The following is a 26,029-nucleotide window of genomic DNA, read 5'->3' as shown; positions in this document are numbered from 1 at the left end:
ACTTGAGCCACAGCTGCTTCCCAGTACCATGCTGTTTTGATTATTCTATCCCCACTAATTCATCTTTTTAAAAAATGGCTAGTACATACTATTTTTCCAAAAGAAATTCAGAATCATCTTTAACGTTTCAGAAGAACTGGAAATTAGATATGTAAAACCGATAGATTGCTATTGAGAGAATTAACATCTTTGTAATATTTCACCTTTCATTTCAATAAACATATTTTTTTATGTTCTTCAGTGTATTTTTTTTTCTAGTATAGGTGATTTTTATAGTTGTGGTTACCGTTTACATGAATTTTTTTTTTGGTCCATTATATTTTCCAACTGCTTATTGTTAGTATATAGGTACCCGACCACTTTTTAAAATGAAAATCAAATCCATTGGTTTTTTCACTTAAAATATTAAAATTATGTAATAGTTAAACATTATGAAAAAACAATACAGAAATGAACCCCCTCCCCCTGAAATCAAAATCCCTCTGCCCCAAGATAAATACAGGCAATAATTGGAGCACAGTCCTCAATTTTTTCCTAAAATATGCTTTATCTTTTTATTAATGTTTAAACTTTTAATTGTAACAAATATACAACTCAAAGTTTGCCATTTTTATTTTATTTTTTTCAAAGTTTCCCATTTTAAACCACATTCAATTGTGCAATTCAGTAGTAGTAGTTACTTTGCAATCTTGTGCTACCGTCACTGATGGCCATTACTCCTACTTTTTCTTCACCTCAAACAGAAACTCTTCACCTATTAAACTGCAGCTCCCTCTTCCTGCCCCCACCCCCCAGGTCCCTTGTGGTCTATGAACTACTGTCTGTCTCCGTGAAGTTTGCTGCTTCTGGGTATCTCACATACACAAGCTCATACACTGTATTTCTTGTAGTGTCTGTTTTATCTTTTGACTGTATGATACAGCCCTTCTACTTGTCCTTTCACTTGGCAGTAGACCTTTTACACCCTCCTACATCAGTACACGTCATAGACTTCATTCTTCTTAGCTCCACACAGGAGAGCAGGGCTTGACTGTGTGCTAATTTCCATTGGTTGTTTCTGTTGTAACTAGCCAACTACTGAGTTCTCTTTGTTCTACCAGTTCATTCTTCTTACTTTTTCAGGTAGATAATAGTTTGAGGTATTGGTGATAGTTTTACCTCCATCTTTTTCATCATCTTTATTTTTACTTTCTTGATCAAACTGACAAGCACTTTTAGAACAGCGTTAAATAATAATTGTGCTGGGGTGTTGTGCTTTCTTTCTCTCTCTTTCACTTACTTAGAGTACCTCTATTGTTTCTTCAAAAATGTAAATTTGACTCTTAAGTGTAAGGTATTCTTAATATTTGAATTTATATATTAAAGTTATGTCCTTCCATTTCTAGTTTCCTGAAAGTTTTTTTTTTTAAATCAGTAATTGAAGGTGGTATTTTATTAAATGGCTTTTTTTTGCATCTGTCACAATCAAATGCTTTTTATCTTCTGGCATAATCAGATAAATTTATTTTAATAGATTTGCTAATGTTAAGCCCTCTCTGCTTTTCTAGAAGAAACGGTATTTGATTATATTATTTTCATATACATCTCCGTTTGGTGTTAACAGTGATTATTTATGATTGGTTTGTGGTAGATTTCAATTTTCTGATTCTTATCTGTATTTTCTGATTTTTCTCTAAGGATCATTTATAATAAAAATAAAAGCTTTAAAATGAGAAAAATATTCTTCTGGACTCAGTTTGCTTCTTTTATTTTGGACGTTTTCTTATCTTAATAAGATGGATAGTTGTGTAGTTATTTTTTCTGACGTTCTTGTCAAGTACTGGTGTCAGTTTAACTTACTTTAAAGAAGAAGAACTTGGGATGTTTTCTGTCTTTTTTAATGTCCTGAAACAGTTTAAGTAATATTTAGAACTTTTTGCTCTTTGAAGTTTAACATGTGAAAAACTGTCTCAAGCTAGTGCCTTTTTAGGAAATAATTCTTTGACACTTTTTCAACATTTTTCATTCTTATCAGTCTCTTCAAACTTCTTTTCTACTTAGAAAGTTTTCGGTAATTTAAACTTTTCCTAAAAATGTTTTTTTTTCTGTTAAGATGTTCAAATCTGTTAGCATAGTTGTATTATTCTCCTTTCTCATCATAACATTGCATGTCTTTGCTTTTCCTTTTTATTCTGATTAGTCTTCCTACAATTAGTCTGTTTTATTGGTCTTCCTAAGAACCAAATCAGTAAATTTTTGTGTGTAGTGTTCTAAATCATAAATATCACTTTATAGTTGACTTCATTTTTACTGCAGTGTTATTTGAAAATATACTTTTAAATTTCCAGACAGTTTGGTTTTTGTTGTTGTTAACATTTGTTACAGATTTCTTGTTTTATTGCCTTGTCAAAGAAAATATTGCTTGTATTGTTACTGTATTTTGGAGTTTATTGATGTTTCCTGAGACATAACAAATTGTTGATTTTATTAAGTGTTCCTAGGGAACTGGAAAAAAAGGTGCATTCTCTGAAGGAAGCAAATTCAATCTATATGTATTTTTTTACCTTATTTTTTGTAATATTATGGACCTTTTAATTTTTACTTTATCTATTAAAGATTGAGAAAGGTGTGTTTGTTTCCCACTACTATTTTATTTGTGCTTCTTGTGTTTCTAACAGGTTTTGCTTTGTATAATTCAGTTAGATATTATTTGGTGAGCTTTTATATTTAAGGGAAAAATATTTTCCTTTAAAGACTCTCTGAATTTTACCTCATTTTGTGCTAAGAATTGTTTATATAGAAACACATAATTCAGTAAAAATGTTTCTAAGTGCACAAAAATCTCTCAGAAGCCCCTTGTGTCTAAATAAGATACTTTGGAAGTGTCCCATCTCCCCAAGGGTAGGCTGATGTCCTCCTAGGCCACGTCTTGAGTAAGAGTGGCGTGTGGGTTGATGCACACTTCCCTTTGTAACAGGATGAAGGGTTTCGGTGGTGGTGGTGGTTTTTAGTAGACCCATTTCTGGTTCCTGCTTTGGGGTAACCCCACTGTGGGGATGCTTAGGGGATCCCTGCGCTTCAGCTGGTCACATTTTGCCTCTATGGGACTGATACTAAAGCTTTCCTCCACCCAAAAGGCACTTCTCTCCTGTGGGGGAATTTGTCAGCAAAGGGTCTAAGCTTGCTTGCCTGGCTATAGGGAAAAAAAGCTAACCTCAGAGAGTCATTCTTCCAGGGCTGTTTGAACAGACTGGTCACACGGCAGAAGTCTACCAGCTCTTCCCAAACACAGGTAGGAGGGGTGGAGCTCAATCCCCAGCTCAGGAGTGAAAGAACTATGACCTTTAATTTTCCATCACCCAGGGTAGTTTATATTTCCAGTCCCGGTCCACCAGCCTCATGCAACTTGAAGTCAGTCAATTCCGGAATCCCCTTTTCTTCTGAGGTGAGTCTTGAGTTTCTCGGGGACTCTCATAGACCCAAGGTGCTAGGGGGAGGGGGACATGTTTGCTGAGGTGTCCCACATGCCACTGAGCGGCATGGATCTGCCACTGTCTCCTTGTCCCCCTGCCTCTCCTCCCCCTCTATATTCTCAGATGTCCTGATGCTGCATAAATCTCCATGCGGCCACCCTAGGTCCCATCTGCCGCGAGCCTCTAAGCAGCCGTCTGGGGGCAGCAGACTGGGAGGGGGGTGATCCAGGCCTGAAGGGACTGCTAGGTAAGTCAGAGCTTGTTTGCACTTGACCTCTAGTGCTCTGGACACCAGCTCTTGCTTTAGCTGATGGCCACAGCCTGCCAGCAACCCTGCTAACTTGCGGGGGGCTTTGGCCATGGCTGAGTGTGAACCCCACCCTCTGAGGAGCCTGCCTTACACCACATCAGATCCTGACTTTGACATATCCCGATCGGCTGGCAAAGTTGATCTTACCTTTTTTCCAGAAATACCCCTCCAATGACCTTGTGCATTTTTTCCTTGCCAGTTCCCTCTGCCTGTTCCTTCTCTTCCCTTATCTCTTCCTTCTCCTGCCCCTCCTCCCTGCTGTTCTGTAAATGGTGGGGTCTTCAAGGATCCGTCCTGGCCATTTTCTTTGATACTCTCTTTCAGCAACTTCAACTCTATCAGCAGGTGCCTGTTTCTGTCTGTTCCCCAGGCCACAGCCTTGCACAGTTACCCACTGCTGGGGGTCTTCCCTGCCCCCCACCAGCCTCCCAGATACCCAGAGCCTGCTGATTCACAGAACTGAGACAAATGGGACAAAAATTGTAATTGGGAGAACTGTCTTTTGAAAAGGCTCTGGTCTTTGGCAGCCCTTAGAAAGCGAGTTCTAAGAAAGTATCCAAGCCTTACTAATCTCATCGGTGTCTCCAAATACTGAAGTCACAATAAGTAATTAAAATTAAAACAACACCCAGCGGTAAAATCAGCCTAAAAAAGCCCAACAAACTTCTGGTTTTGCCTTATCAAATTCTTCCCAAAGTAATATCTTGCTGCTAGGCTTGGCCTGTCTGTGGCGGGGAAGGAAGCCTGGGCCACGGCCCTTAGACCTGCCTCTGGCATTTGGAACTGAGGCGAGTGAGCAGCCAGCAGGGAGTGTCGGCCTGTGGCGCACCCCTGGGAGCCCACGAGGTGGCAGCAGAGACTGGGACCAAGGCAGGGTCAGGGCTTGGCCCATCCGGTGTCAGAGCCATGCCAGGCCCAGGTTGGCAGAGTGAGGCCCATCCGTGCATGGCGCTGGGCTCTGGTCTGCATCCCTCGGGGTCAATGGAGGTAGGCCACGTGGGCCCTGGGTGGCCACACCACCCATGGAGGGGATCAGGCTACAGCTGCTGCAGGACCTGGACCCCTGCCTCCCGCTAGGCCGGCCGAGGCCCCTCTGGCTAGTACCAGCCATGTTAAGAGGAAAGAAGTAGAGAGACTGTGGTCTCAACAGTTTCTCTGGAAACAAAGGAGGTGGGTCCTTTTATTCTGTGGAAACCCAGGGTGGGCAGGATGAGCACTGAGCCACACAGGTTAGTGGGCACTCTGGGCAGTGAGTGAACAGACTGCCTTGTATTGGCTCTCGTGCCCTTTCCTACATTTTAACACAGAGCAGAGGAGATTTCCAGCATGGGACTTCAGTTCCTGAAGGGAAGAACCAGTCCCCTGCCCTTAGTATTTGCTTGGACAAATGCCTGGCCGAAATGTAGAAAATTTTCAAGCCACTCCAGCAGGGAGGGCTTTGCTTTGGAAACTTGAAATAATTCTATCTGTTAAGATTTATCTTTTCATTTCCTCATGAATGATACGGGTGCATTATAAGTAGTTCTTTATTATGTATTTATAGTGTTTGATAAATAAAATAAACTTCATTTAGAATATTTAAAAGTTCCTGATAGAAGCAATTAATTCTGTTTACTGCTAAATTAATGTTCACATCTCAGTCTTTGAATCTGAAGAAACCACTCCTGCACAGACGCAAGGACAGTGTCAGGACCTGGTAGTGTTGTTTACTGTAGTAAATGTTGATCGGAACTAGGGAATGGCTCTAGATTAGCTGTGGTGAGAATTAAGATCTGTGCTCTGATGCCAGCAATACCTACCCTGTGGTTTGGGGTGCACAAGGTATCATGTCTTCTACTTCTTGCCCAATTTGAAGAGTCACATTAGATACAAGGTGCAGCATCACATATCAAAACCCTGCCACTCTTTCTGGGTGACCTGTGGCCAGCTTTAACCAGCACCCATCACGCCTGCTTTCCGAGAACGGCCTTGGGCCCACGTGCCTTCGTTCAGCACACCGTGGCGGGGGCCTCTGCCGAGGAGTGCTCAGTGGTCCCACTCTCCGGGCTCCTCGCTGTCCTCCTCCGAGTCGGCAGACACTCTCTTGATCCGCTGGAGAGCCGCCTTTATGCTCCTCTCAAGGTCGCTGGGCGGTTTCCTGCTGGGGCTGAGGCCAGAGTCCGGGTGGACTTTCTTCAGTTTGACCCCCTGCCTTATGGCAGCCAGAATGTGCTCGTTGACCGAAGCACGGGGAGGGGGCCGGGCGGGCACTTCCACTTTCTGGAGGGGGGTTCTCCCATGCCTTAGTGAGGCCAGCACTTCATCCATTGATCCTGAAACAGAGCAAACGGAGCTGGTACAATCAAGAAAACATGCTTTCTCTGCCAGATGCTAGAACACTATTGTTCTAAAGTTAAGTCATTTGCCAGGTAACATTGTGACTTAAATAATCATCGTACCATAAAACAAATGTTTTGATTATCTGTGAGGTCAGTAAGTTTTCTGTTTGAATCAAGGATAGTTCTTTAAAAGTTCACCCTGCTGAATCTTCCAGCTACAGGCTTGGAGATTAGTCAGGGAGAACTTGTTCTGTGACAGTGAAGTGAGTAGGTTTCCCAACATGAAAACGCTTCAAGTAAAACTTTAATCAATGGCTCAGTGAGCTTGGAGGGGGCGGCCCTGGCACATTCTTGGGCATAGAGTGTGTTTAATTCCACCTACATTACCCTGCTCTATTTTTGAGGGTGTGAAACGCTGTCAAAACACAGATTAGATCAGAATTGCAAGGCCCTGGTGAGAAGCTATTTTTCTCCTTCTCTGTCACCTTGAGCCCCGTGAGGGGATAAAATTTTTTATGGCCTCCTGCAGGAGGAGTGGTGTGACTGACCCCTAATTTAGAGATCTTCCAGGTAAGGCTTCAAGATTAAGAATTATTTCTAGTTAAAAGATTTAAAGGTCATGCTATGGCTAAGAAAATGCTAATTCGTTTTGGATTTAAACCTATAACTTAATATTACAATTCTCTTATGGACATAAAAAGACAAAGTTTCACGATCAAGGCCATTTTTCCTGGCAATTCACACTTATTCTTATTTTCAGTGAAATGAGGCAGTGTTTGTGAGCTGAACAGTGGTTCCCGAAACTGTTTGGATTAAACCCAAGTGGGGAAGAGACACCAAGCAAAGATCTGTCCACATTCAAACTCTGATCTAGGCACACACAATCTCTCACTTTTCATTTACACGAAAAGTACAAACACTGGTGCAAACCCCACAGAAACGGGCCATTTGGTCTCCACATAATACTGTGGGCATTTTCATTTGTATGGAGTTCTAGGTACAGTGAGGCCACTCAGAATAACCAGAATGCTCAACTTATCAGAGCCACAGTCTGGAATGATTACCCAGAAGTCATTTACATGCCCTCTCATGGCAGTCTTGCACATTTTAGGTGGTGCTGCTCAAAAATATTTTTAAAATAAATGTACACAGCACTTAGCTAGGATTTATCTAACATACACACACACACAAATATACCCCAATGCAGTAGGTTCAGAGTGTGGGCACATTTAGAGCAGTCTTCTTAGTCAATTCTAAAGCCAGAATTAGAATTGAGTCAGAACTATACACCTCGTTAAACAAAGAACTGTTCAATTGTATTCAGTGTACTGTACATGCAAAAGCAGAGAGTGGCCCACTTTTTTTGGAACCCACTGCATTTCAGAAAGATTTACAACAGTAAGATTTCACAGTCTACTGGTCGGTCTGCTAGAGCAGCCTCCCATGTTCTGGTTAATAGTCCTGCACAGTAATTTCCCATCAATATTCTGCTTAAAATACAAGAATTTAATACTGTAAAGAAGTTGGAGATGCAACAGTAAACTTAATTCAAAGCAGTGCTGAAAAACAATCAAATGGCTAAAACCAAAGAGGTACTTAAGTCTTAAGAAACCTGAAATAGGTTGATGATTTCTAACAGCCTCAGAAACCCCAACTTATGTGATCGTGAAATGTGTAGAGATGGTTTCTTCAAAATAAGTTAGCATTCATCAAACTCAGATTTAGATTACACTGGCTTTGCAACAAAACAGTAATCCTTAAGGCAGCAAATACTGGGATATTTTAAGATTGTAGAGAATTCTGAAAAAAGATCTCAATTTGAATATGCTGGTTTCGAAAGCTAGAATGTGTCAACAAATTAACAACCCACAGGGAGAAGGGACAGAACTCCAGGAGACTACCTGGGCAGTTAAAACTTTCAGGGGAATCCCTTGGTCTTTCAGCAGGTGATTCGCAGATCAGAGGAAGTGGCTGATCATCTTGTACTGAAGTCCTGAGGCGCAAATTCCGATAAGTGGCAGATTGAGAAGGAAAGGATAGAGCAGGGAGAGGTGGCGGGGATGGCGGTGGGGGTGGGGGGGGTGGAGGAGGAGGCGGTGGTGGGGGCAGGGACAATTCCTCACTGGCTTTGGAATGTGTTTGGTCACCAACCATCCGGACAGTTCCAGGACAGTCTTGGGCCTCAGGGGTTTTCACATGACTAACTTCAGATAAGGGAGTACTTCCGGTTTTCCTCCATGGAGGATGAATTACAGACAGAGGCTGAGAAGCTGGTGAGGATGCAAGCCGGGAAAGTCCACGAGGCAGGTTTGGAGCCACAGGTTCTGAGCAAGATGTTTTTAGTGTAGACTGGCTTGGACATTTCTGAAAATGAAAAACTGCCATGAGAAACTCACCACAAATGCAAACTAACAAAATGCAGGAACTTTCTATCAGTAAGTCGAAAGAGATGAACACTGAAGATTTCTATGCATAGATTGTTCTAATTCAAAGTGTTCCTTCTCACTTCATACACCCACCCTTGCTACTAAATCTATTTTTCATGTGTTAAAAAAAATATGCATTTGGGACCAGATGTAGTTCAAGTAGTTGAGCACCTGCCTCCCATATAAGAGATCCTGGGTTCAATCTCCAGTACCTCCTAAAAAAAAAAGAGCATTTATATCTTTTAATCAAGTAATACTGTCTCTGTAATATAACAAAGTTATGAAAGGATACATATAGATGAAAATATTCATAATATTTTTGTATGAAAAAAATCAGAAACCCCAAATATGACAATAGGAAATAAGTTGAAAGAACTGTGGCAAAACATTAAGCAGCCATTAAAAATCACAAACAGTCCAAAATCTATCAAACATCCTAGAAAAATACAAGCGATACAGTGTTAAATAAAAGCAGCAGGATACAAAATAATATGCACCACGATTATAACTCTGTAAATCACGAGTCTGGAAAATACCAGCAGAGAGCACATCAGAATGAAAGCTGTAATGGGCATTAGGAGTGATTCTTCTAATTTTTAGGCGTAAATTCTATACTTTAAAAATATAAGTGTAAAAAGTTCTAGTCACGCAGGTATTAATTTAATAAAAATCTAGCCTCATAAATAACTAATCTTGAGGGAGGCCCTTAAAAAGTCAGATTGGCCAATAAAACACAAAATGTAATACTATGTTACCATTAAAATGAACCTAGATCTACATCTATCACAACGAATTTATCTCAAAAACATAATCTGAGTGAAAAACTGGCAAAGGACACATATAAATACGATATAATTAATGATAAATTCTGTGTATTTCTCTCCCCATCCCCATATTCTTCTGTCTTTGCAGAACAAATATCAAAGTGGTGGCCACAGCACTAAGCCCAGCTGGTCAGCTGCTCATTCTTAAATGTAAGAAAAGTAGAGATCACATGAAATTCCACCACCCAGAGATAAGGAGTGTATATATACACAGTACATACATAGCTACCCATATTAATAAAAAGAGTTCCAGATGATGGAAATAATTTTAATGGCTTCATAGTATTCTCTAACTTAAGCATTTCCTATTTTTAGAATGTCCCAATATTCCCCCTGCACCTGAACCACACACACTCTGTTCTGTCACCCCCTCCAAGGGTATGCCTCCTTACCAGGTTTTTTTGGGCCAAAAACCCTGCAACTTATGCCAATTTCAGGTCTGTTTGTTAGAGTTTAACTCATTGTTCCAATTCATTAGGAGCTTAGGAGGGTTGATTCTGTCATCTTCCATCTCTCCTTCCCTCCCATCTTCACACCATCCATATTTGAAAAGCTGATCACCAATGTGATGGCTCAGGGCTAAGACAGACTAGCAGCTGCCCGCAAATCCCTTCCTCCTGTGATTCCAGAGTTAATCACCCCCCTCTGGTGGCAGCCGACCAACAAGACTTTCCAACTCACTGGTTCTACATTCACCTAGTATTCATGTGGCCCCCCTCAGTTCATCCTCCAACCCAATCTGATTAAATCAGAATGTCTGGGGGTAGAGCCTGGGCCTTAGCATTTTCAGAAATTTCCCAGGTGGTCCCGATGTGCTGCCAGCCTGAGGACCCCTATTATGACTTTGGAGAACCTTGAGCCAAGTTACAGAACTACACTGAGCCGTGGTCTCGTCTATAGCATGGTGGGGATAAGACCTCATAAGGTTATTTTAGAATTAAATGAGAATGAAGGAAGCACCTAGCACAGTGCCTGGCATGCAGCAGATACTCAATAGTGGTCGGAGTAGAGAGAATGTCAGAAAACAAGAGGAAGTTAGTATACCGAGATTGATTCACTCCAGTGGTCGCTATAATACTTTATTCCAGGTTCTCGTCTGGGATCAAGTGGGTTTTGTTCTCTTTTTTTTTTTTTGGGGCGGGGGGTGGAGTATGGGTCTCTTTTTTTTTTTTTTCTTTATGAAGGTGTTGGGGTCAGTGATGAGAGCAGACTTATGTTTTATAATCAACACATGAGATGTTATTTTTAAAAAAGTACTTAACTTACTTTTTTTTTTAACCTATTCACTTTAACCCAGCACTTTACTATACTTAGGTCACAGTGTTTCTGGATGGCATTGTAAAGAATTCTTTATCACAAAAGAGGGAAAAGCCAGCTGAAGTTGAGGGCAACTGAACTATGCCCAGTCTTCCTTGCTGGTCTGACCCCCGGTGGGCACAGTTAGCACCAACCACGCAGTGAGGAGGGAAGGGTTGTGATGTCTGCAACAGCTTATGGTCTCATAATTTTTTATTTATATATGACAAATAATTTTGTAAACATTTTTGCATTCTAATTATCTGTTCATAATACTTTATACTTTTCTCCTAGGACAAGTTACCTTCATTTATTTCCCCCAAAAATGTAGGTGAGCTAAATATTTTAAAAACTTACCTCTTTAAATGTTCTCAATCGTTGGAGCGTTTTCTCGCGTTCTTGGTTTATCCATTCTTTTTTCTTTTGCTCCTCTTCTTTTATCTTGTCTCTTTTCTAACATTTAAACAAACATATATTCATACATTTCTCAAAAGAGAAGTCTTGACAAAGAAAGGGGCTGTAGCCTGCCCCTCCTGTCTGCTCCCCCGCCGGCTACAGGACTTGACTGCTCAGGCCACTGAGGAGCAGGGCTGGCAGCACATCCAGGGCAGGGGAGCTCCAATTCCCTTCAGGTTCACGATGCAAACTAAAACATTTTCCTTCTTCTACTTACCATCTGAATGCTATGATGCCGATGAAAATATTTTACACTTTCTTCAGCCTGTTGCAATCTGAGCTGATGATTTTCTTTGCATTGATCCTGGTGGAATAATAAAAATCACCCAAGTGGTTTTTAAGATTACCAAGGGCCATAGCATAAAAGGGTAAAAGAAAAAAGTACTACATTTGGACAGGAATACCAGGCATTCATTAACATGAGTCTCTGCTGTGCCTCAATGGTACTGCCTGCTCTCCAGCCAGGTGATCTGGGGGCTGACTGGCTCCTCCAGGAATATAATCCCTCATCCCCACCCCCCAAGTCAGGAGGGCCGCAGCTGTGATTTAGTGCTTTGAGAGATGAAAAAGTGAATCCTTTAACCAAGTGGGAACGAGAGGATACATGCTCTAAGAATCCGTTTCAATATGATTGTTTTAATTTTCCCATTGTATATCAGGACGTACATAGTAGATGTCCATTCATATCTACGTAAGTTTAACTAACCTACATATACTTGAATTATATTAAAAACTGTATTATGCTTAATTACTCACCATAATTCCTAGAATGTATAGAAATTACAATAATATAATATCTGTTGAGTATATTTTAGGTCCCAACCTCAATGCTAAATATTTTACATGCCTTATGCCACTTTATCTTCATAATAACCATAAGATTTGCATCATTACTTATTTTTTTTAAACAGACAAGAAAACAGAGGCTCAAAGAGATATAATTTACCAAGTAGCCAAGCTGTGATTTGAACCCAAGCCAGATTACAGAGCCAGAGCTCAACTATACATTCCATTAACCCAATGCCTTCCAAATTCTAACATTTCCAGAACTCCATGGCAGGAGCTCCCTTGACTGGGGCAGGGGTAGGAGTTCCATCTGGAAGGTGAAAGTAAATGCTCCAGGTCTGGATAAATCCACTTCTCCACAGCCATACCACCAAGGCTAGTGGAGGGCTCTCTTTACCTCTCCACAGTTCTAGAACTGCCGTGGGAAAGGGGAGACTCCCCTGGGGATTCTGCAAAGAGGAACAGAGGACGACAAATGCCTGTATATCTTTAAATAACAATTCCTAAATGCAGATCTGGAGAGGATATATTCTTCTAATAACGTTTTTTAAAAAATGTATTTATATTTCCTTGGAAGAGTAATGAACATTTTTGTAAGCTACAAAAGAACAATTTTCATTTTTTTCTAATTCCAATAAGAAAAGTATAACAAATGAGTAAACACAAATAAGTCAGGATGAAAATGAAATATAGGAGCTTTTGTTCTGTAGAAAAAAATTAAATGTCTTAGTATGATACCTTTTTATGTAATCGTGGAGTTTTTTTTTAAGATTTATTTATTTTATTTCATTTATTTATTCTAGCCCCCCTTGTTGTTTGTGCTCGCTGTCTGTGGTCAACTCTCCACAGTGGTGTGGGCCAGCTTGCCTTCACCAGGAGACCCCGGGAATTGAGTTAAAAAAATTTTTTTTTAAAAACTCCATATATAAGGACTGAAATAACCTGATTACATCTATGATTGTTATTTTATAATCAACAACTTACAATAAATTTTAGAATTTACTATAGCTGGTTATTAGAAATAAAATTGCCTGCTATTGTTTTTGCTAAAGCACCTGTTTATATAATAGGCAATCATCAAATAGTTGAATGAATTAATTAAAAACTAGAGATTATGGTAAATGCTTAAATCCCCAAAGAAATGATCTTTTAAGAATACTTGCAATATATTTTAACTGTAACTAATGATATCTACATAGGGGAGTGTGGGAGTGGGAGAAGAGTTGGGTACATGGGAATCCCCTATATTTATTTTTATTTGGCTTTTCTGTATCCTAAAGCTTCTTTGAAAATAAAGTGAAAAAAATAAGACACTGGGGGAACATAAGGAAGAAATTATCCCTGTACATAAAAATGGTATCTACATAAATATATATATTAATCACTACACTGGTAAAAGCTTTATTTCCCACACCTTGTTATCGCTCATAAAAGAAGAAATCTCTGGAAGGAGGAGGAAAGGAAGCGAGCTTCCGCATACCTACCTTTTTGTTCCTGAGATAGGCTCTTCTAGCGCAGACCCTGCCTCGTTTGGACTCCAGCCACTGGCACTGCCGGCTAAGTTCTTTCATCTCCAAGTTCTCAAGTTTCTGCAGCCCCACTGCCCCATCAAAGACTTTAAGTTCCTCTGGACTTTCACATGTGTCGTAATAGACAACTTCATCCTCTTTCTCTAGAAACATATTCGTGATTTTTTAAAAACATCTTATTATATAAAAATAATGCATAAAATTTTTTAAATGTAAGAAAAGTAAAGATCACATGAAATTCCACCACCCAGGGATAAAGTTGTGTATAAATACACAGTACATACACAGCTACCCATATTAATAAACAGAGTTTGAGGAGAACATTTTCCAAGTGATGGAAATAATTTTAATGGCTTCATAGTATTCTCTAACGTAAGCATTTCCTATTGTTAGAATGTCCCAATTTTCTATTATAAATCACTGTGATGAACATCTCTGAATTTTTATATATATACCTTTTTTATTGCTTCTCAGTAGATAAATACTTAAGGCTCTTAACTATTACCATATCGCCATCCTGAAAGGCAACTAACATCCTACTAGTAATATGAGCTGCCTTAATGATATTTAACATACCTTGATTGAAAGGAATAAAACATGTGCATTGTAACTAATTGAAATCCTACAGACATGCTTAAAATAAAAAGTGACCTTTTCTCCCACCTTTCCCAAACCTTAAGGAAAACATTATAAACAATTTGGCAGCATCCTTCCAGATTAATTTTTTAAATAGAATTTTTCCTAAATATGTAAAATGCTCATAACCTGAAACTACTGCAAAAATTTTTCAATACTAGGATTAAACTAAATGTTCAGAATCCATATGACGAAAATAAACTTGGAGGAACTTTAAAAAAAATTAAATAAATGAGAGACATACCATGTTCTTGAATGGGAAGATTCAAAATTGCAAAGATGACAATTCTTCCCAAATTAATCTTTAATTTTAAGTACAGTCCCAATCAAAAGTCCAATATGCTTTTATTTGTTTGTTTTGAACTTGCCAAAATGATTCTAAAATTTATCTGGAAGAATAAAGACGTGAGAATATTCAGAAAACTTGTGGAAAAGTAAAATATCCATATAGCAGAATACTATGCAGCCATTAAAATTTTTATGTCTTTATTACTTACTAAAATGGAAAGATGGTTATTATGTATTAAATGAAAAGGAGGTCACTGAATAGAATTTACAGTTTAAAATTGATAGATATTGGCGGCGGACTTGGCCCAGTGGTTAGGGCGTCCGTCTACCACATGGGAGGTCCACGGTTCAAACCCCGGGCCTCCTTGACCTGTGTAGAGCTGGCCCATGTGCAGTGCTGATGCGCGCAAGGAGTGCCCTGCCACGCAGGGGTGTCCCCCACGTAGGGAAGCCCCTCGTGCAAGGAGTGGGCCCCGTAAGGAGAGCCACCCAGCGCGCAAGGAAGTGCTGCCTGCCCAGGAATGGTGCCACACACACGGAGAGATGACACAACAGAAAGAAACATAGATTTCCGGTGTTGCTGACAACACAGAAGCAGACAAAGAAGATGCAGCAAATGGACACAGAGAGCAGACAACCGGGGGGGGGGGAGGGGAGAGAAATAAATAAATCTTAAAAAAAAAAATTGATAAATATTTATATATACTGGCATACAACAGAAGGCTATCTAGCAAATTGTTATCACTATCGCTAGAAAATGGAATTGAAAGTGATAGTTTTTCTTTCTTTGTCCCTGTTTAACAATGAATATATTATTTCAATAATAAAAATAGTTAAGGGAAACTTTATTTTGGAAATTTCAGCAGATTTGAAAAGACAATTTAGAAGAAGTAATTGATAATGTAGTCTGTATTTCCTTAAATGTGCAATTCAATTATTTTAATATATTAACACATACATAAACGTTACCTTTTATAAGTCTTTTAATAGAGTCCAACTGGGTAATAAGCAGTATTTCTTCATATTTTAATATCTCAAATTTAACCTCATATAGTTCTAATTGAACTTCATAATACTGTATTTCTAATTCATCTACAACATTTATATTTTTTTCTTCTTCTGGAAGATCTTCCATCTTGTTTTCATGGAAAACAGAAGAATAAGTTAAAATAATTAGTATATTAAAAGCAAACTTTAAAAGCATACTAGCTATTTCTTATTCCTTGCTCAATACAAAATATAAAAAAGCAAACAGAATTGAAACACTGTTGGGGATTGACTCTTGTCCCCCACAAAAGGTATGTTCAGGTTCCAACCCCTGGTCTCCCAAATGTAAACCCCCTTGTAACTAGGACCTTGACGACACTATTAGTTAAGCTGTGCCCAAACTGAATGAGGGTCTGCCCTAATCCAATACGCTGAAGGCCTTAGGCGCAAAGTAAACTGGAAGGCAAGGAAAGCCACCGGAAGAGCAAAAAACCAGAAGTCAAAAGAATGCGGAGAGAAAGGGGACGATGTCAATCACCATTTGCACTGTCATGTGACAGAAAAGCCAAGGACCAAGGTTCACAGGCAGCCAGCCCTAGAGCAGCACAGTCTTTGGAGAGAAAGCATCGCCTTTGCTTATGCCTCCAATCTTCTCCCCACCTTAAAACCCTGAGCCTTTCAGCCAACCCACTGTATTGTCTGTTTTAGCAGCTGGGAAACTAAAACACACACTTTTCCACTCATCTAGTGATACAAAAATGCCTTATTCAACATTCATTACAGTAAATATTTCATCCTTGAAACATGGAAACATTTAGATTTTAAGAAAAATAAATGACAATGAGGTATTTACAGTGCTTTCTGCCATAAAATTACAGGAAAAAAATTTAAGTGATAATGATCCTAGGATGAAGCACAACTTTCATTATTCTAAAGTTGTGCTGGAAGCATTGCTTGATTGATTTTAAAGTACATTACCTTGGGAAACGGACTTGGCCCAGTGGTTAGGGCGTCTACCACATGGGAGGTCCACGGTTCAAACCCTGGGCCTCCTTGACCCGTGTGGAGCTGGCCCATGCACAGCGCAAGGAGTGCTGCGACACGCAGGGGTGTCCCCTGCGTAGGGGAGCCCCACACGCAAGGAGTGCACCCGTAAGGAGAGCCGCCCAGCGCGAAAAGAAAGTGCAGCCTGCCCAGGAATGGCGCCGCCCACACTTCCCTTGCCACTGACAACAGAAGCGAACAAAGAAACAAGATGCAGCAAACAGACACAGAGAACAGCCAACAGGGGGCGGGGGAATTAATCAAATAAATAAATAAAAACTTAAAAAAAAAAATAATAAAGTACATTACCCACTCTAATACTGAACTCAGTGTTGTTCTACAGTGACTCCTACAATATAACACTCCAAAAACATCTTGGCCAAAGGGAAACTTTATAGCCAGCTTTCGATAGTCTCTAAATTCTTATCTAGCAGAAGATGGTGTTGGACTAAGTGAAGAAACTCTAACGATGTCTGAAAAGAAAGTTGCTATCTAAAATAAAAATGTATTTTAAAAAGAAAGCTATATTTCTCTCTCTCTTACCTTTCCTCGAATTTCAGCTTTTTTGTGATTTAAACACAACTCTTTGGCTCTCATGAGTTGCAGAGTCTCTCGAGCTAACAGCAGCTTGAGTTTTTCTAGCCTGGGAGTTGCTGAGGCCCAGGCAGCCTGGCCAAATCTCTTTCCATCCTGTTCCATTTGTTTCTGCATTCCTATTGCATTATAATTAATAAAATAAAAAATTACAAATTATTAAACAGGGAAAACTTTGCCTTGAGATAATCCTCCATTTTCTGCATTCCATATTAATAACTTTATTATCAGAAAAATAGTACACTCTCATTGGTAGAAAATTTTAGATTCTCTGTGGGATGGTTAATTTCATGTGTCAACTAGGTTATGGTGTCCAGTTGTTTGGTCAAGCAAGCACTGGCCTGACTGTTACCATGAGGGTATTTTATAGATGGATTTGCATCTATACTCAAATCCATCTGTGTAACTGTGACTGACTGCATCTACAATCAACAAAGGAGATTGTTCTAAGCAATGTGGGGAGTCTCCTGATTCAACCAGTTGGAGGGCTTAAAAGCCAGAAATGAAGGTTTCAGAAGGCAGAAGAAATTCTGCCTCAACTTCAGTCAGCCAGCTTCTCCTGGGAAATTCAGACTTAACTTCAGAACACCTTTATGGGGGTTTCCAACTTACAGCCTCTGCCTTTTGGAATTCAGACTTGCCAGCCCCCATGGTCACATGAGCCAGTTTCTTATAAGCCTCAATATACAAATGTATCTAGACACTCACTCACACACATCTTGCCAGTCTGTGTCTCTGAAAGACTGTAATACACTCCACTAAAAACAATAAAAATGAGTAATAAATCATGCTTTCACCTACTTGAGTTAATTGCTTCTTATATTTCAGTATATATACTTCCAGGTGGTTTCTATGTCCAGTTAGACAGACAGACTTATATAGATAGTTTCACAAAAAATCAGGATCATCATTCTGCTTTACATCTTGCTTATTTCACTTAGTACACTGTGGAACTCTTAGCATTTTTAAGAACAGAGTTGTGCTTGGTAGCTATATAGTATTCCATTTAATGGATGTGTCAAAACTTGCCAAACTGACAGACATCATGTTTTTTTTCCAGTTTGGGGCTATTATTGAGAATGATTTAAGACAAAGTCCTTCGTCCAGCCCACAAGACCCCGTGGGGTCTGTCCCCGTCTGTCTTGCCAGCATCCTCCCTCCCGCCACATTCTCTCTGCTCTCTGTGCACCACCCTGAAGTCTTTCCCAAGTTCCTCACACATGCCCGTTTCTCAAGCCAGGGGCCTTTGCGAGTGCTGGTTCTTCTGCCTGCAACTCTCTTTCCTTACATTTTTTGCCCTCTTAACTTCTATTCACCCCTCAAATACCAGGACAAGTGCCCCTTCTCAGAGGCCTTCACCAACCACCCTCATTGAGCCTAATCTCTCTCATCGGCTCTTGGAGCCCCACATTCCTCTTCTTTAGATCACTTGCTGACAGTGCCATTTTCCTTTTGTTTGACTGAACATATAACTCTGATTTCCTTCCCTCACCAGGCTGTACAGTGTCTGTCTGTGCTTACCCTTATTTTGAATCCCCAGCACCTAAAAAATACAATGCCCAATGTAAGAGGCATGCAGATGTCTTTTGAATATAATGAAAATTATGTGTAACTTAGTATTAACATTTTTATTATTACCTGCTAGTGCTTTCACTGTTTCCTTAAAATAATTCACCGTGATATCTTGAATAGACACTACAGCTTCTTCAGCCCGCCTGGTCCATTCTTCAGCTTCCTTCTGCAAAGCAGCTATTCTTTTAGGACCCAGAGCACCCTCCTCTAAGGACTTCTACAGAAGGAAGGAAAAATTCTATCAGTAAGATAATAGTAATGTCCAACTATTAGGAAATCGAAAGGAAACTGGCCATATGAACTACTTCAACTACTTATACTACCATTAGTTAGTTAATTCAACTTTCATTCATCCAGCAAACTCATATTGAGTATGCATAAGGCTCTCAACTGGGTACCACCTAGAAGACAGATACTCTGGGGCAGTCACCTGGCCTTATCAGAACAATTTTTTCTAAAGAGGAAAGCTGTCAAGTTATGTTTATTAGTAATAATTACACAGTTTAAATGAGAACTGTGATCTGCGTTGTTAGGCACTTAGCTAAGGATTTTTTTTTTTTTTACAGACATGGCAGTAAGTTTTTCAATCTAACAGTTCTTTTCTGAAGGGAAAAGTAAGACACTAACTTAAAAGATAGTAAAATCTGTATATTCATAATTATGACATATACGATGTCATCCAATTCTTTCTCTACAAAGCATGATATACTGACATAAATATATACAGGTTAGCCATCAGACAAATCCATATCAAAACCACAATGAGACACTCCTTCAGACACACGAGGATGGCTATAATAAAAAAGACAGACAATAACAAATGCTGGCGAGGATGTGGAAAAATTGGAACCCACATACACTGCTGGCTGGAATGTAAAATGGCGCAGTTACTCTGGAAAATAGTCTGGCAGTTCTTCAAAAGGTTAAACACAGAGTTACCATGTGACCCAACAATCCCACTCCTCGGAGTATACCCAAGAGAAAGCAGAGCATACGATGACACAAAAACTTGTGCACGAGTGTTCACAGCAGCATTATTCCATAACAGCCAATGAGGAGAAACAACCCAAATGTCCATTAACTAAGAAATGGGTATATAAAATGTGGTTTATCTACAGTGGACTATCATTCAGCCATAAAAAGCAATGAAGTTTTGAAACATGCTACAGCATGAATGAACCTTGAAAACCTGGTAAATGAAAAAAGTCAGTCAAAAAGGATCACATACTGCATGATTCCATTTTTATGAAATGTCCAGAGTAGGCAAATCCAGAGGCAGAAAGTAGACTGGCCAGGGGCTTTGGGGAGTGGGAAATGGGGCGTGACTGCTAACGGATAGGACTTTTTGGGGTGATAATGTTCTGGAACTAGACAGTGGTGATGAATGCACAACTATGAATACATGAAAGCTGCTGACTGTACACTTTAAAATGGGTGTACTGCAATGACAAAAGGCGTGAATGTGAGAAAGGATGAACTGATCAAATATGTTGATAAATCATTTTAATAAGCTTTTGATTTAAACACACAAAAAAAACATTGTGCTTAAAAAAATGTAAAACCAAAATCCTGCATAACACTATCAACGGGGAAAGCACCCTAAGACCATTCTCATGAGCTGCAGAAGTTAGAAATACTAGATAACTGTATTTTTTACTGGGAAAAAAACAAGGTTAAACTAAAGAATAAAGCCTTGGGAAGAATCAAATACAAGAGAAGAGAGTAAAGAACAATCAAAGCAGTAGGAGGCAAGTAAAAAATGCAATGTGCAGAAACCAAGGAGGGGTTTAATTTCAAGGAGGCAATTGTCAACCATATTAAATATGCCAGAGAAATTAAAAATACAAGTCTGAGGGAAAAAAAGAGGTGAACTGTATGATATGTGAATTATATTTTAAAGCTGCTAGTAAAAAATATATATATATACAGGATGCAAGGACTGTCAAATTAATAGATTTTCAAAATAATGAAGAAAATAACTTTCTCACAGTTGAGGTGGCATGAGTTCCATCTAAAGGTGACAGACACTGTCTTTACAGTACATTCCCTGGCAGCAGTCGAGAATATGCTCAGAAGGTCCACCTAATGCGGAGGGCCGATGAAAAGCTCTCTGCATCCGATTCCAGCTGGTTGGGCCTCTAGGGAAGCTATTTAACTCTCCTGGGGGTCTAGATTCATTTGTAATGCTAGGAATAATAACGGCTTTTCTAACTAGCAACGCAGGGGTTTTTCCATGACTCAATGAAATGAGAGCCATGACAGCATTTACTAAAGTTTAAAGTACTGAATTACAATCTACAGCTCTGCTACTTCAACTTTCATTCTATTTCTATGGAATTTTCATATGCCCTGAGGTGCAGAAAATAAACTGTAGCAAATAAGCATCACATCAAAAACAGGTCCTCAGCAGAGAAAGCATGCTAACTCTTTAATATCTGCAGAAATCTTGGAGGTATTGAGAAGATGACCCATGTAAAGGTCTTCATTTTTAAAATCAACTTTTAAATATAAATTCTATATAATGTACAGTACCATTTAAACATTAAGGGTGAATCCAAAATGCAAACATAGGCTTGAACCTTAAATGTGACTAAAGAAATAATACATGGCAAATAGTAAATCTGATAAAATAAAATATAAAGAAAACATACCAAAATGTCAAGCTTACATGAAGTTGCAACTTCTCGCATATCCCTAAACGGCTGCAGTAAATACTGGTAGAACATGGTTGCCATAGTAACTAATTCCTGGTATGCTTCATCTTCCTCTTGATAAACTTTCATTAACACTACCATGGTGTTGGCATTTTCATGCCCTTCAAGAACCTACACAGCAAAAAGTAAGTAAAGCCTGAGAATGGAAAGTTTTTATAAGATCACATCATACAAAACTAAACAAAAGAAATCCTAATGGTCTAAACTTTAGTACACAAATTTAAAATATTAAATATGAAAATACTATTGTCTTCCAACCAAAATGCCCATTAAAACTTGAACAGTTAAATATATCATGCTGTATCAATGGTGAAATAGTATTACTCTAGTCTAGAGGTTCTTAATCTTTTTGGTTACATGGGCCCCTTTGCCAGTCAGGTGAAAACCACGGGCTCCTTAATAAGTTCACACTATCCTGTGTATTATGTAATAACTATATCATACCTGCACCAACACATCCCCACAAGAATAAAGTTTTTTTGAATTTCAATTCAAAATCACGGACCCCTTGCTAAAAACCCCTGCTCTAGTCATTTGGCACTTTGTTTCTTAAGACTTTTTAATAACATGGGACTTTTATAATATTAAATGGGGGAAAAGCAAGGTACAAATTTTTATCTCAACTATGTACTAACTATGCAGAGAAAAGGACCTGAAAAAGTTATCAAATGTTATCAGCAATTATCTCTGGGTGGTAGATTATGGGTTATTTTTTTCATTCACCTTTTCAGACCTTAAAGGTTTTATGAGCCTGTACTCCTTTTTCAAAAGCTCTTAAGGACATTATAGGGTCATCTCCAAATATTTCTCCTTATTCCTGGGGTTAAGGCCACTAAGCTGGCAGCAGAGAGAATTCATTTACAAAACCTCGGCTGGAGCTCTAGTCTCTATGCAGAGTTCCACTGCCAGTGCAAGGCAGAAATAAACCGACCAGTTTGCTAAGAAATTATCTTACCCCCAGGAGAAGAGAAATGAAATCAAGTAGCAGTACTGATTTTTTTTTCCTTTAATACATTCTTAAATTCTTCTATTTCCAACCCTCAACTTAAAGTGAACTACTCTCTGTTGCAGTTCTTTCCAGGTTTAAAATTAAAAGTCTCCAAACAAAACTTAAATTTTTGTAAAAAGTAAACCTGAGGCATCTGGTACTTTTCAGCCTTATTTCTTAACTACTCAGAAAATTTCAATAATTAAAACACCCAGCTTCATTTTATATGTACTCTGTTTTTATTTCTAGCCCCACCCACCTCCACCCATTTTTAGGTTTCAGGTAAACACAACTATACTAATGTGACCAGCTCAGCCCTGTGAACTAGGGCAGTGCCAGAATGCCCCGGAATGAGCTTCAACTTGGGAAAGGCATAACTTTTACAACAGTAGCTACATATCTAATATAAATGTTATAGTTTTAAGGAGAAACCAATTCTCTCTGTGAGAAACCAAGTGTCTAAAATTAAACAAAAGTTCGTTTGATACAAATGATAAAGTTGAAGATCAATAATTGACTGGCCTGGGCCTATTTTCATTTAATTCCTTTGATAAAACTATTTTAATTTGAAAAACCCATTCTATATTTAGTTTGAGAGGTTATAATTAAGACACTGAGATGTGGCTAAATTCTCCTATACTTCCCTTTTCCCCAAGAAATACACAGATGGAACGCTGGAAAATTGAGATCAATGGCCTCTAATGAGAAAGGACAAGAGGACATGTTCAGGGTGTAAATTAAAGCCCCAAATCTTAACTCTCCTTATTAAATGGTAGCTATATACGCCATATTTTCTCCCAAAGTCTTTTTGAACTTGTTTTTCTCTTATTTAAAATATATTTTTATTACAGAAGTTTTGAACTTACAAAACAATCGTGCACATGTGTAGAATTCATACAACACCCCTTCACGAACACATCACACTGTTGTGGAACTTTTGCTACAGATGCTGAGATAACATGGCCAGACTATTACCGCTAACTGTCGTCCATAGTATACATGTGGCATATTCTTTCCATACCCCGCTATTATTAACATCTTTGGCACTGATGCAAGACTTTTCCCCTTCAAGTTCTCTGAGTTTACCACTCAAATAATGGCTTGTTGGTTGCCTCAACCTCCCTCCTTCAAGCTTAAATGGGCCACTGCCATCGTCGCTATTCCAAACCGATGACTAAAGCTCACTTCCGGTTGGTTCTCCCTTTGACCAAGTCGTTAAGATTTAAAAAAAAAAATTGGCTCCTGGAAGCCCCGTTCATCTCTAAAACTTTGTCTCCATCATCGGTCTTTCCTCCACCTGGAATGGCTTGCATTTAGTCCGAATTATCATTTTCTACATGAGGGGGATCCTTTCAGTTCTGCTTTTACTCTTTTCGGGCACTTCCGGTAACCACAGCCCGCTCAGTCAACCGCTTCCGGGCGAAGGTTCGCGGCCTGTGCCGGCCCCCGATGGCCACAGGACCTAGCTTTCACGTCCTGGAGCTCTCCGCGGCGGCTCCCCTGGGGACGGCCCTACTAACTCCCCCAGCCTCGCCCAGGCGCCCCGTCCTCGCCCGAGCCCGTCCCGCCGCGGCCTGCGGAGGACCCCAGCTCCAGGGCGCCCACCCGGCTCGGGGAATCCCTCCTTAGCGTCTGAGGAGAACCCCCGAGGGGCGGCGCGGGCGGGCGCGTACCTGGCGCAGCCGGGCACGCGCCTCGGCGCAGCGCGCGCGCAGGGCGCGCTCCCGGAACTCGCGCAGGCTCTCGCAGTCTGCCGCGCCGCCCGGGGCGGGGAAGAGCGCGTCGCGTAGCGCTACAGCGCCGCAGCCGTCGGCCGCCTGGGCCAGGTAGCGCTCCAGCTGCCCGCACAGCTCGAGCAGCGCCGCCTCGCCGGGGCCCGCGCGCGCCGGCCACACCAGCGCCCACAGCCCGCGGCCGCCGTCCGCCTCCAGCTCCGGCGGCAGGTGCGGGAGGCAGCTCTCGAGTGGCGGCCACAGCGCCGCCAGCTGCCGGTGCGCGCCGCGGAGCCCGGCGGCCGAGAGCAAGCCGGCCCAGCTGGGCGGGGGCGCGGCGGGCGCGGGCCCGGCGGCCCCCGGGCGCCGCCGCTGCGCCGTCCGGTCGTGACAAGTCACCGCGAACTTGCCCTCCGCGTCGTTCCAGGCCACGAGGAAGCGCAGCTGGTGGCGCTCGGACACGGTGAAGAGGTCCTCGCGGAGCGGCACCCAGCCCTCCAGGCTGTCAGGCTGATCGTCCATGGCGCCGACGCTCAGGGGACCGGGACCTCGGCTCGCCGCGCCCGGGCGCCCTCACGGCCCCCGCCCCTGCGCAGTCTTCGGCGCGACATCTTGCGCGGGGACGTCTTCCAGGGCCGCGTCCCGGCGCCGTCGCCCCTGCCCTGGCGCCTCTGATTGGCTATTTGGGGGCTGAGCGCTCCCCCGCCGCCCGGGATTGGTTGAGCCGTAGAAGGGGCGGGCCGGTGACAGGCCAGGAAAAACTTAGTTAAATCGCCGGTCTTGGACTCTGCCCTCGGGAGTCGATCGCGCAACCCAGTTTGGAGCCCGGGAATTCCCACTCTTGCCTCACCTTTTCCACCCGTGTACATACTGACGTTGGGAAAGTGTTTGTTGATACTTCCTAAACCCTGCTGATCCAATCTTCTATCACCTGGCCCCTACAAAAAATACTTGATCCCTGCCCTCGAAGACGTTACACACTTCCCGAGAGAGCAAACATAAAATGAAATTCAGTAATTATTTCCCTGTAAGTGCCAGGCACTAGGGAGAAAACACAGATTTGCTTCTACCAATTCAGTGAGCAGTTTTATTGTGTCTGCTGTGTGCCGTTTTGTGGGTATGGAGGGAGGATGCGAAAAAGGTAACATACAGCCTTCAAAACCTCCCAGACCACAGCCCGTGTGTTTAAATACAGTCTCCTCACTCTAAAGATGAACTGAGGCCCAGAAAAGAAACATAAGATTCATTCAGGCTGAAGACCACGTGGCTCCCTGTTTAAGAAGATTGGAAAATCCAGTTTGTATGTGGGGATGCAGTGCTGGGGGCAGCTGGACTTGTTCATGGAACAGAGGACAAGAAAGCCTTGGTCCCTGCCCAGGAAACTTCCATGCAGACCGTTCAGGGGCCGCTGCCATCCTGTGTGCACCTGGAAGGAGTGAGGTGGGGACGGGGCTGTGGAGGAAGTGCAGAAGAGGAGCTCTTCACCAAAACAAGGCTTGTGGGGTCTTGATTCAAGAAGGTCTTGAGCTGGAAAGGCCTGGAATCAAATGTCCATTTGCTGGTATCCCCAAAGTGAAAAAACAAAAACAAAACTGAACAACAACCACAGAAAACAGGGGCCAGGCCAAATCTATGCTTAGGACTTCACTCTGCCCTGAAGATGGCTCCAGGGCATCTGGAAGCTGTGGAATGCAGTTTGGACAAAGAACTGCTGCTTTCCCATCAGATCATCTTGGAGAGAGAACCTTTTAGATCAAATTATTTGTTTTTCCCCAAACTCTGTGTGTGTGTGTGTGTGTGTGTGTGTGTGTGTGTGTGTATCCACCTTTTATTTCAGGTTTATTTTTTAGGATTCAATTTATAGAAAGATGGGTCAGAACATAGCCCTCTTATTTGTTGCTTGGTATTCTCTAAAGGCATTCTTTTATTTTTATTATTATTAGAGAAGTTGTAACTTTATAAAACCATCATGCATAACATACAGGATCCCCATATGTCACCCCACCACCAATACTTTGAATCATTGTGGAATATATGTTTCGACTGATGAAAGAACATCATCAAAATATTACTGCTAATAGTCCATAGTGTACATTT

The 26,029-nt window shown here is 41.0% G+C and overlaps 1 protein-coding gene across 2 annotated transcripts; it reads right to left on the bottom strand.

Annotated features, from left to right (window-relative positions):
- Nucleotides 1-5,270: 5,270 nt before the first annotated feature.
- Nucleotides 5,271-24,573, bottom strand: WHAMM (WASP homolog associated with actin, golgi membranes and microtubules). Of its 2 annotated transcripts, none has more exons than XM_058294738.2 (10): nucleotides 23,894-24,573; nucleotides 21,170-21,343; nucleotides 18,585-18,735; nucleotides 16,896-17,065; nucleotides 15,291-15,456; nucleotides 13,353-13,540; nucleotides 11,300-11,386; nucleotides 10,984-11,079; nucleotides 7,982-8,444; nucleotides 5,271-6,074 (listed from the first exon to the last, which is right to left on the bottom strand). In XM_058294738.2, the coding sequence occupies exons 1-10, from the start codon at nucleotides 24,452-24,454 to the stop codon at nucleotides 5,788-5,790; spliced, it is 2,343 nt and encodes a 780-aa protein (XP_058150721.1). In that variant the 5' UTR covers nucleotides 24,455-24,573; the 3' UTR covers nucleotides 5,271-5,787. The 2 variants fall into 2 exon arrangements, with proteins under 2 accessions (XP_058150721.1, XP_058150722.1); XM_058294739.2 differs by having other exon boundaries at nucleotides 8,204-8,444.
- Nucleotides 24,574-26,029: the final 1,456 nt, after the last annotated feature.

This window comes from Dasypus novemcinctus, chromosome 3 (genome assembly GCF_030445035.2).
Source record: "Dasypus novemcinctus isolate mDasNov1 chromosome 3, mDasNov1.1.hap2, whole genome shotgun sequence".
NCBI lineage: Eukaryota > Metazoa > Chordata > Mammalia > Cingulata > Dasypodidae > Dasypus > Dasypus novemcinctus.
Note: the sequence above shows the minus strand (reverse complement) of the source record. Positions and strands in the feature narration are given on the sequence as shown.

What these genes read in the sequence shown, in the direction of transcription:
- WHAMM (XM_058294738.2), bottom strand. Translation starts at nt 24,454, where the DNA reads ATGGACGATCAGCCTGACAGCCTGGAGGGCTGGGTGCCGCTCCGCGAG. An exon ending in AACAGTGAAAGCACTAGCAG is followed by an intron (nt 17,066 to 18,584) that starts GTAATAATAAAA and finishes ATAATGCAATAG; the next exon opens with GAATGCAGAAACAAATGGAA. An exon ending in GATTGAGAACATTTAAAGAG is followed by an intron (nt 8,445 to 10,983) that starts GTAAGTTTTTAA and finishes TTTCATTTTCAG; the next exon opens with AAATGTCCAAGCCAGTCTAC.